This window comes from Cuculus canorus, chromosome 10 (assembly GCF_017976375.1).
Source record: "Cuculus canorus isolate bCucCan1 chromosome 10, bCucCan1.pri, whole genome shotgun sequence".
NCBI classification, from domain to species: Eukaryota; Metazoa; Chordata; class Aves; order Cuculiformes; family Cuculidae; genus Cuculus; species Cuculus canorus.
In genome coordinates, this window is record NC_071410.1 from 21,265,193 (window position 1) to 21,276,431 (window position 11,239).

Genomic DNA, 11,239 nt, shown 5'->3' on the forward strand with positions numbered 1-11,239 from the left:
TTCAGCTGAAATTCCCTTTGCAGAAAGCCTGTGGGACATGGACCTGATCCAGTGGGAGGTGTCTCTACCCATGGCAGGGGGTTGAAACTGGATGGGCTTTGAGGTCCCTTCCAACCCAAACCGTTCTATGATTCTATGGTCAGGTTAGTGGAGGAAAAAGCTGCTCACAGGGGGACAAATGTTTCAGAGCCTTCCTGAGCCCCTGGCCACCACTAGAAACAGGCTGGAGGATGAGTTGAACATCTGCTCTGCTCATGGAGCTGGGCTCCTCTCCCCAGGAGCAGGATGGAAGATGACTGAGCTGTAAGAAAGGAGCAGGGATAGATCTTCCAGCCTTAGGGCATGGAAAAGATCTGGGACATCCCTGTGATTTATAGTGCTGTAAGAATTGAAATAGGAAACCCCTGTTAGGATTGGATTCAGGTGGGAGGTTCTCCCTGGTTTGGCCTGACAATCAAGGTCAGTGTTTCTTGCAACGGAGCCACCTCTGGAGTCCCTTGGCCCCCATGGGGCTGCAGAAGGTGCCATGCAGGGATGGACCAGGGAGCACTGCCTTCCCACGCAGCCTGTGCACAGCACTGGGGAGCGGCCACTGGGAAGGGTCCCCACCAGAGGGGCAGGAGAGGAGGCAGTGAGGAAGGAGAGGAGCATCAGCAGGAAAACAGTGAGGTCGGAGCCAGTCCAGACTGGGACTATTCACAACACCGCCTGCATGAGCATCGCAAATCCAGCCCCTAAGACTGCAAAAACTCCTCCCGCAGTGCAGCCTGACCTGTTATTCTCCTCACAGGGTGGACTATCAAGGGGTGGTTTTTAAACCAGGGTAATTTTGGAGGCATTTTTCCTTGACAGATGCTGATGTGCCGTCCCGTGGAGCTGCTGGGGACCAGCTGGATGCTCCTTGCAGGTAAATTGTCCCCAGGCTGGGTGAGATACTGCTGCCGTCTGGCAGATCCTCACCATGGAGAGCCTGAGGCTTCACTCGAGTGATGCAGTTGTGCATGGGGACATTCGGTGCATGCAGTCAGACTTTTCAGACAGGGCAAAATGCTTAACCTGAAGGGTAAAGGTGTCTCTGCCTTGCTGTCCAAACACAGAGGAGGTAGAAGCAGCTCAGGAGCCAGGTATGGTGCAAAGCTGAAGTCTATGGCAGAGCTTTATACTGGGGCTTTATTACTGGGTAATAATTCATTACTGTATGTAATCATTCATTACTGTATGTAATAACACCAACTTTATTGCAGTTATCCTCGTGTGGGCAGCTTTGCTGTGGTCCTTATAGCTGTATTGAAGCACAAATGTACAAAGATTTTCAAGGAGAGCACCTGAAATAGAAAACAAACCCATCGCAATAGTCCTAGATTTTCAGATGCCTTGGTGTTAACGAGCTCTGAGTATCGATAGAATAAGCTTTGGATGTTGTAGTTGTAAAAAGGTGCCTGTGATGAAGTGTTCTCTCTTACTTTCTGCTAGTAGTATCACCTGGTCTGTATGAACAGTGTTCATAGAATCATTTGGTTGGAAAAGACCTTTGAGACCATCAAGCCCAGCCATCTCTGCCCACCACTAAACCAGATCCCTGAGCGCCTCATCTGCCCATCTTTTAAACCCCTTCAGGTATGGGGACTCCACCACTGCCCTGGCCAGACATTCAATGTCTGAGAAACCTTTCAGGGAAGAATTTTTTCCTGATACCCAACCTGAACCTCCCATGTGGTGCAACTTGAGGCTCTCATCCTACCACTTCTTGCTTGGGAGACGAGCCCAGCACTCACCTGGCTCCAACCTCCCTTCAGGCAGTTGCAGAGTTCTTCTAAGGCAAGGGGATTTTCAGTCATAAGAGGGTTTCCTCTTCCTGCACATCCCAGAGTTTGTAGGGGATGAAGGCTCAAAAATAAAACCCGATGGCTGTTTCTCGAGGTGGTGGGAGTGAGAAATGAAAACCATCAGATGTGCTTGATATACTTGAATTGTTATGCCTATTTTCTTTTCCGTTTGTGCTGCAAAATTGCTCAGAGCGATCACCGGACAGAGGACAAGAGATAGGCTGCAGGATTGTTTGCAGAGACAGCAGGCGGCAGTGTAAACACACGAATATCTGCTTATCAGAGCAGGAACCGAGATACGATGGAGAGAGAAGAGCAAACACAGCCTGTGCAGCTCGTGGCTCTGTGCTCAGAGCGTCCGGCCTGCACAGCAACCCTCAGCCTCGCTGCGGGCGGCGGGGTGAGCGGCCAGCGGCGGCTGGAAAGGGCTGTTTATGCCATCTCTTTTGTTGGGAAGCATGGCTGCGGTTGCACAGTGGTGGCTGCGTGGGGACAAACTGGGATCGCTGCCGCCACTCCCTGTCTGGGAGAGTTTCAGCCCTGACACTCGCTTGCAAGGGCTCAACTGACAGCTTTGAGGAGAAGAAGAGGGCCTTTAGCAGAAATCGTGGTGCCTCCTTCAGAGCAGCTTCTACTGGACCTCTGTCTGGGTAGATAAACATTATTTCCTTCATTTCCTCTGTCTAGGGATGGCTCATGTTTTAAACTCGCACTTTTAGAGCTGTTGGAGCGAGTCCAGAGGAGGCCACAAAGATGATCCAAGGGCTGGAGCACCTGCTGTATGAGGCCAGGCTGAGAGAGTTGGGGTGGTTCAGCCTGGAGAAGAGAAGGCCGTGGGGAGACCTTAGAGCAGCTTCCAGTGCTGAAAGGGGCTCCAGGAACGCTGGGGAGGGGCTCTGGATCAGGGAGTGCAGGGAGAGGATGAGGGGGACGGTTTTCAGCTGCAAAAGGGGAGATTGAGATGAGATCATAGAAAGAAATGTTTTGCTGTGTTGATGGGGAGGCCCTGGCCCAGGTTGCCCAGAGCAGTGGTGGCTGCCCCATCCCTGGAGGGGTTCAAGGCCAGGTTGGATGGGGCTTTGATCCCCCTGATCCAGTGGGAGGTGTCCCTGCCCATGGCAGGGGGTGGAACTGCATAGGCTTTGAGGTCCCTCCCAACACAAAACATTCTATGATTCTGTGATTCTATGATTCTTTGTATTAAGGATCCACTTGATAAGATAGAGCTAATGTAGTGATTTCTGCCTGGCTTTCCTACAAAGCTCTTTTTTGGGTGGGACCCTGGGTGCTGTGACCTACCCGCAGCAGCTCCTCTTGAAGTCCTCAAGTGGCTATTAGGGCCCAAGTCATGCCAAGCCCAGAAACTGCCATGTGTTTTGGAGAGACAACTGCATCCCCTCTCCACTGTGAATGAGTGGACACTTTCACCCCAAACAAGACCAGGAAATAGGAATGAGCCACGGAAATTATGTGAGGATTAGGAGGTCCCTTCTGGAAATGCCACCCAAATGCACACAAAACTGGAGTAGATAAAGCTCACAGCCCTGCCGGTGGACACCCCCAAGCACCCTGTGCTCTATTTAGGCACCTCTCTCAGCTCTGGCTGGGATGTCTTGCTGCCTGGGAGCATGACAGGCAATGGTAATGGCTTTGTGAGAGGCAGTGACCAAGTGGTCCAGGTCCCCATATGTGTCCTTGGCACAGGGGGGACCAAAGCCTCTCCCAAGCCATGCTGGCTTGCTCCATCTCCCCAGATCATCTTCCTCTCTCCTGCCATCCAGGGCTGCTGGTGTCTTTGCAAGAGGCTGTAGGAGCGCCAGGAGTCCTCAGGAGAAAAGTCACTGCTGTGGGATCCTCAGTGCTGCTTCCTGGGCCGGATAACATCACGCACATCGACTCCACACGATGGGAGTTCCTCAATGGCACCAGCTCCAACACCATCCTGCAGTACTACAGGGGGTCTCACAAGCAAGCCATCCACGCGCCCTACACAGGACGAGCCATATTCCATCCATCTAATGGATCTCTCTTGCTGGAGGATGTCCAGGAAAGCGACAGTGGCATCTACAAAGTGACTGTCAACGTGCAAAACAGTGAGAGCCTGAAAATCCTGCTGGAAGTCCTCAGTAAGTGGTGGGCATGGGAGGGAGGAGCAGGGTGATGGATGCAGGCAGAGCAGTGTTGTTATTTGTACATGGATCATCAATGAAGCAAAGGGCTCAGGGGAAGGGGTTTGAGCTAGGTCTAATGAGTTGGTTTTGAACCTGCTATGCATGTAGACATCCCCAGGGAGATTTTGGGAAGAGGTTTCTAACCTGTCCCAGTGGAGAAGATTTGATAGTACTGCCCAAGGAGACATTCTGAGGTGACAGAGGTACAGGCTCCATCCTGGAAAGGCGATTTCCACTCTTGTTTTCTACTCTGAGCAGGGATTGAGGGACTGGTGGGATGCCAGGTATCTGCTGCTACCGGTGAGATTACCTCTAACACCTTTTGCAATGGGGACCTGACAGGGCTGATGGAGCTAAGCCAAGCAGGGTAGGTTTATAGAGCACTCACAAAAACCGTCTGCCCCGCCGCTGATCCTGAATCCTAGTCCACAATCTGCAGGCACCAGCTGCTGTCACAGAGAGAAGAGCATGCTTGGAATAATACAAACTTTCTTCTCAACATCACTCTGGACAATTCGCTAATGTGTTACCCTTCCTCTGCTGTGGTATCGCTGCTGCCACAACACCGCCACAGCCCTTCAGCACACATTTCTCTTTTCCACCACATATAAATCTAAATGAGATCTGCGTACCTGCTCTCTTTCTTCCCATTTCCTGATACATTTTAAAATGCCCTGGGAATACTGAAATGCAGTGAAAGCAATACCTCAGCTAGAAAAAAAAAAGCCCAAACCTCAAGAGGGCCTCCAGGAAAGCTGGGGAGGGGCTCTTGATCAGGGAGTGAAGGGACAGGATGAGAGGGAATGGGTTTGAGCTGCAAAAGAGGAGATTGAGATGAGATCTTAGGAAGAAATGTTTTGCTGTGAGGGTGGAGAGTCATTTGGCCCAGGTTGCCCAGAGCAGTGGTGGCTGCCCCATCCCTGGAGGGGTTCAAGGCCAGGTTGGATGGGGCTTTGATCACCCTGATCCAGTGGGAGGTGTCCCTGCCCATGGCAGGGGGTGGGACTGGATGGGCTTTGAGGTCCCTTCCAACCCAAACCATTCCATGATCCTATGGAAAGCAGAGCAGCCCTGTGCAGCACAAGACTTTCCAAGGAAAAGATGCCTGCGGTTATACTGTTGCAGACTCTGGGATGCTGCAGTGACAGCTGCAGCTCAGATTCCCAGCACAGAAGCTCCAGGTTGGGTCTGATGGAAGTGCTGGTGTTTCTGTCCTCTTTCCAGAGCCTGTGTCTCACCCTCGGCTCTGGAGCAGTGTCCTCGTGGCCCGGGGCACTGGCGAGGTGCTCTGTGAGGTGGCAGAAGGCAGAGTGGACACCTTCACCTGGAAGAAGAATGGGCAGCCCCTTCCTCCAGACAGACGCATTCACACCTCTGATGGCCTCAGCATCTTGTACCTGAGATCAGTGAAGAAATCAGACTGCGGTTCCTATTCCTGCAATGCTAGCAATGGGATAAGCTGGCAGGAAACCTCCTTGAACGTCACTGTCGCAGGTGATCACTGCTGAAGGTTTCCCCTTTCACCGTTCTGCACTCTTCCCTGGGATCCCTGGGTGGTTTCAGCATACCCCCCCTCCATCCCCCAAGGTCCTGCTGTCTTTCTCATGAGGTTCTGGCTCACACGCTGTTGACAGGAGCTCTCCATCATAGTATGACCAGCAATAATTCCCAGTCTCAGGCACAGTCCTTGGCAGGATGGGCAGCAGGAGATTGGCTGTTCCTTCTTGGAGAAGGTCCCTAGTGATGACCCTTGGCCAAGGTGATGTTGAGTAGGACATGGGCATGGGTGAGGTGGTGGCCAGAAAGGCAGCATACATCTCAGACTAGAGATTTCATGGAGCACAGAGTGCAGTAAAGAGTGCTGGTTTGACCACTAGCTGGAAGAAAAATCCAGTCCATCCTGGTGATGAAGGAGCCCCATGGCCCACCAGTGCCATCCATGCTGGTCCTGCCAATGCCCTGACTCCCGGCTTCTTTTCCAGGTCTCTCCCTTCCCTTGCAGGACATGCTGAGGGTTGCAGTGGTCGCTGTGGTGTTTGCTGCCGTCTCAGGATGGGGATTAATTTTTCCTGTCTGCCAGTCTGAAAAGCTAAGAATAAGTAAGTCTGCGGTTGTGAGGCAGCCAAGCCATCCATTCCCTCATTTGACGAGAGGAAGAAAAGCGTTGATGTGAGAAGAGCTGGGCATCAGCTGATCCCCTTTCCAGCTATCTAAACATAGACAAAGCCTGGCACTTCCCCAACATTTTTGTTGTAGACGGTTGAGGTGATTGACTGATGCTTTTATAGAAAAAGATGTTTCTTGGGAGCATTTTATTGCAAGGCTCCATCTTTAAGAGTATGTTTAACAAAGTGTACCTGGGGCACAGAGACATTTCCAGCTTCCATGCTAAAGAGCAGGTCATGGAATCATTGAGGTTGGAAAAGACCTCGCAGCTCATCCAGTTCAACCGTCAGCCCAGCCCACCGTGCCTGCCAAACTCTGTGCCAAAGTGCCACGTCCACACATTTTTTGAATGCCTCTAGGGATGGAGACTCCCCCACCGCCCTGGGCAGCCTCTGCCAGGGCTTCACCACTCTGTCAGCAAAGAAATTGTTTCTAATTTCCAATCTAAACCTCCCTTGGCACCACTTAAGGCCATTTCCTCTCATCCTATCCTTTGTTACTTGGGAGAAGAGCCCAGCACCCACCTCACTCCAATCTCCTTTCCGGGAACTGCAGAGAGCGATGAGGTCTCCCCTCAGCCTCCTCTTCTCCAGGCTAAACAGCCCCAGGGCCCTCCTCTGCCCCCAAAACCCCTGTTCTCCAGCCCCTTCCCCAGCTCCATTCCCTTCTCTGGACGTGCTCCGGCCCCTCAAGGTCTTTCCTGCACTGAGGGGCCCAAAACTGAACCCAGGATTCAAGACCTCACCAGCAGTGAGTCCAGGGGGACGATCCCTTCCCTGCTCCTGCTGGCCACCCCATGGCTGATCCAAGCCAGGATGCTGTTGGACACCTTGGCCACTGCTGGCTCATGTTCAGCCACTGTTGACCAGCGTCCCCACAGGGATACTCCTCAGCATCACAGGTGGGGATGGGCTGCACCCCACCCTGAGGAAGGGGTGGGAGCTGGTGTGGGACATCCTGAGGGGTCACAGCAGTCACCCCTCGCTGCTCTGGGTTTCTAGGAGGGGAGCTATGGAGGTGGCTCAGTGCCTACACCTGCGGGCTGGTGTGCATTGCCTCCATCCTGGCAGGCACCGCAGGGATCCTCTGGATGCGAGAGGAAGGTAAGAGGTGGCTTGGGCCAGTTTGGAGTGGGTGGATGGTGCAGTGCAGACCCCACTCCTTTCCCCTTTGCAAGGTGCAGCACGGAAAAGCAATCCTTGACGTGTGAACCATATAGGGTGAAGACCTCGTGGGAGATGTAGAGTCTCATGGGGAAGAAGAGAAGGAAGACGAGAAGTCAGAGAGGAAGGCAGTGGCCTGGAGAGGAAGGGTCACGTCGCTAAACACCTGGGGACAGACCTAGCCAGAGACACACGGCTTCCTCATGTGTGATTGTATCTAGTCATGGGAACCTGGCCCACCGGATGGATCACACACCCATCCACACAATTAATAGAGTTATTCCCCCTTCCCCAGAGCCCCTTCCCAGAGTTAGTTGCAGAAGGGAATTAAAATGATCAATGGGTGGAGAGGCTGCTTGCAGGGACAGATTGAAAAGGCTGGGAGTCAGCAGAGGCTGGGAAAGAGAAACAGTGGAGGGGTACACAGTGATGAAGGTGTAAGCACAAGAACTGGTGCTCTGCCTTGTCCTGGTTTCTTTCAGGCCCTTCTATTGCAATGATACTGCCAGAGATCGCCCTTACGTACGCAATCGTGGTAAACTTCCTGGTCTCGGCCACTGTGACCTTCCAGCCAACAAAGTTCATCCAACTGAAAAGCAAAACAGGTGACCTGCTTTACCAAGGATGGCAGGGAGGGAGAGAAAACTGGTCCATGGGGGTTTCATTTCACACAAAAATTGCTTCCTGTCCCAAAAGGAGCTTCAAGAAAGCTGGGGAGGGGCTCTTGATCAGGAAGGGCAGGGTGAGGACGATGGGGGATGGTTTTGAGCTGCAAGAGGGGAGATTGAGATGAGATCTTAGGGGGAAATGTTTCGCTGAGAGGATGGGGAGGCCCTGGCCCAGGTTGCCCAGAGCAGGTTGGATGGGGCTTGGAGCAACCTGATGCAGTGGAAGGTGTCCCTGCCCATGGCAGGGGTTGGAACTGGTTGGTCTTTGAGGTCCCTTCCAACCCAAACCATTCAATGATTCCATGATTCTAAAATCTCATCTTTAACTTTTTTAAATGAAACCTTTATTTCAGCTTCTGTGCTAACTCCGGCTGGTGGATTCCACACCAGGCCATGGGTGAAGGCAGACCCCTACTTGTGTCTTGTAGCATACATTAACATCACTTTTTACCCCTTTCCCTTGGCCAGCGCAGCGCACTCTGGGCTACGCTGCTCCCGGAGGAGTGGTTGCAGTGGTGCTGACGACCAGTTTCCTCGTCAAGAACATCCACAATCGCCATGGTGAGAGGGGATGCTCCAGTGACCACACCAAGGCTTTGTCACACTGAGGTTAAAACTTGCCCATGATCCGTAATCCCAATATCCCTTCAACTCAGCCATTTGGACTTAGACCTGCTCCAAAAAAAACCCCAACAAACTGGGATTCTCAAGGAAGTGAAATCTTTGCAAAAGCCAAAATAGTTTTCAGCCCACACTTTTGGGGGGGTGTTTGTGTGTGTGTATGTTTCATGGTGGGAATTTGCCTTTCTCCTTGCTCTCTTGCTTCGGACGGTGTTTTGTACTAACACCTGCTTTGCTTGCCCAGGAGAAGGATGCACGGAGTTTGTAGAGGTGACTGTCCTTGCCGTCAGCACAGCGGCCGTGTCAGTGCTTCCGCTCCTTGCTATCTACCTCTGCTGTAAGTCTCCCTGGTCCTCCTCACCCTGCCCCTCCCAGTGCCTTATACCTAGCGAGCTGGTTTCCCCCTGTCCTCACACCAAGTAACCACGTGAATTTGTTCAACACTCATGTGAAGACCCCCAGCTCCCTCCACTGACCGTGTCCCATTCCCAGTGAGCCCCAGCCACCCTCCCCTGAGTACAACACCCCACCCTGGGCCCTCAGTGCCTCTCAAACGCTTCCTTCTGATGCCTGGGAACAGACTTGTCCTTTCGCAGATCACACAACTCAGGGATGGCTGAAGGAATGTGAATCCACGTGGGCGGACAAGGAGAGGTAGATTCTCTATTGCCTTTTTCTGTGTAAATTCATACTGTCTTGAAGGGAAAAGAACGGGACATGGAAACTAACCTCTGCCTTGATTTAAGTCCTAGAACCCAAGCAACTGCCCTCCCAGCCCCTGGTTTCACTCTGGGTTCAGTGGGTGGCTCTGGGATAGGTCAAAGAATCATAGAATCCCAAGGTTGGAAAAGACCTTTGAGATCATTGAGTCCAACTGTACCTGTCCACTACAAAATTGTATCTATAAGCGCTTCACCTACCCACCTTTTAAACCCCTCCAGGGCTGGGGACTCCACCACCTCCCCAGGCAGCCTCTGCCAGTGCCCAAGAACCCTTTCAGTGAAGTCATTTTTCCTAATGTCCAATCTGAACTTCCCCTGGCGCAGCTTGAGGCCATTACCTCTTGTCCTATCACCTGTCATTTGGGAGAAGAGACCAACACCCACCTCTCTACAACTTCCTTTCATGCAGTTGTAGACAGTGGTAAGGTTTCCCCTCAGCCTCCTCTTCTCCAGGCTAAACAACCCCAGGTCCCTCAGTCACTCCTCATAAGACTTCTTCTGCAGCCCCTTTCACGGCTCCGTTCCCTTCTCTGGACATGCTCCAGGACCTCAATGTCTTTCTTGCAATGAGGTGCCCAAAACTGAACACAGGATTTGAGGTGTGACCTCACCAGCACTGACTACAGGGGCAGAATTCCTTCCCTGCTCACACTGGCCACACTGTTTCTGATCCAAGCCAAGACGCTGTTGGCCTTCTTGGGCACCTGGGTACACTGCTGGCTCATGCTCAGTTGGCTGTCAACCAGCATCCCCAGGTCTCCAGCCAGCAAAGTGCTTGAGCTTCTGCTCAAATCTCCCAACAAATCTCTCCCTTCTTGCCTCAGCCTGAAGCCCTTAAGCTTTAATTCCTGCTGGGTTCATCCCAGCACTTTGGATTTCAGCCACGCTGTTGGTGTATTTGGGCTTAGCCAACTTGTGTGCCCTGCAGGAACACAACCTCTTGGGCCTCAGCCAGCTTCTCTTTTTTACCCTAGCAAAAACTACCCTGAGATAGAGAGGAGCAAGTATCATACCCACAGCCATTTGGAGGGTCTAGTTGTGTCTTTGGGCCATGCAAGGGTGGATGCAGAGAGGGGCCACCATAGCCCTTGCATCTGCCTGGCGCACACGGCAGGTCTGGATGGGATCACAGAGCCCCTCGCTCCAGCAATGCTCAGCACATCCACCTCCTCTTCCCTCCAGGTCCTTCGAAATGTCTCAGCTCCGCAGCAAGGATGCTGTTTCCACTCATTAGAGGATGGTTGGGGTGATTCTCATTTGGCTGAGTCAACCCAAACTTAACGGGTTCAGGGCTCTCGGTTTCAGTTGGTTTGATCCTCTGCAACACCTGTAATAAACGGCAATGAAATGAACTCACTTCTGTCTTCTATATTTAACACAGAATTGGAGAAGGCCAAATGTACATTTTTTTTCCTTTCTTTCTTTTGAAAAACAGGACCTAAAGTAAAGGATCATAAAATTGTTAAGGCTGGAAAAACCCTCTCAGCTCATCCAGTCCAACTCTCAGCCCCACCCCACCATGCCTGCTAAACCCTGTCACCAAGTGCCACAGATACATGGTTTTTGAACCCCTCCAGGAATGGAGACTCCACCACTGCCCTGGACAGCCTCTGCCAGGGCTTCACCACTCTGTCAGTGAAGAAATTTTTCCTGATATCCAATCTAAACCTCCTCTGGTGTAGCTTGAGGCCATTTCTCCTCATCCTATCACTTCTTACCTGGGAGAAGAGACCAGCATCCACCTCGCTCCAACCTCCCTTCCAGGACCTGCAGAGAGTGATGAGGTCTCTCCTCAGCCTCCTCTTCTCCAGGCTAAACAGCCCCAGGTCCCTCAGCTGCTCCCGCTAAGACTTGTGCTCCAGACCCTTCACCAGCCTCGTTTCCCTCTCTGGACATGCTGCA

At 52.2% G+C, this 11,239-nt stretch overlaps 1 protein-coding gene across 6 annotated transcripts in view; it reads left to right on the forward strand.

Annotated features, from left to right (window-relative positions):
- Positions 1 to 10,672, forward strand: part of LOC128853110 (uncharacterized) — a 32,121-nt gene extending 21,449 nt beyond the window's left edge. For 3 of the 6 annotated variants that reach the window (XM_054075173.1, XM_054075174.1, XM_054075177.1), the window contains 10 exons: positions 853 to 907; positions 3,608 to 3,952; positions 5,222 to 5,491; positions 5,980 to 6,096; positions 7,165 to 7,266; positions 7,809 to 7,931; positions 8,463 to 8,555; positions 8,860 to 8,952; positions 9,212 to 9,269; positions 10,520 to 10,672. In XM_054075173.1, the coding sequence (XP_053931148.1) occupies positions 853 to 907; positions 3,608 to 3,952; positions 5,222 to 5,491; positions 5,980 to 6,096; positions 7,165 to 7,266; positions 7,809 to 7,931; positions 8,463 to 8,555; positions 8,860 to 8,952; positions 9,212 to 9,269; positions 10,520 to 10,571 (1,308 nt within the window). In that variant the 3' untranslated portion in view covers positions 10,572 to 10,672. Of the gene's footprint in view, positions 1 to 159; positions 908 to 3,607; positions 3,953 to 5,221; positions 5,492 to 5,979; positions 6,097 to 7,164; positions 7,267 to 7,808; positions 7,932 to 8,462; positions 8,556 to 8,859; positions 8,953 to 9,211; positions 9,270 to 10,519 lie in introns of those variants that run through there. The other 3 variants (XM_054075178.1, XM_054075176.1, XM_054075179.1) reach the window with 3 other exon arrangements.
- Positions 10,673 to 11,239: the final 567 nt, after the last annotated feature.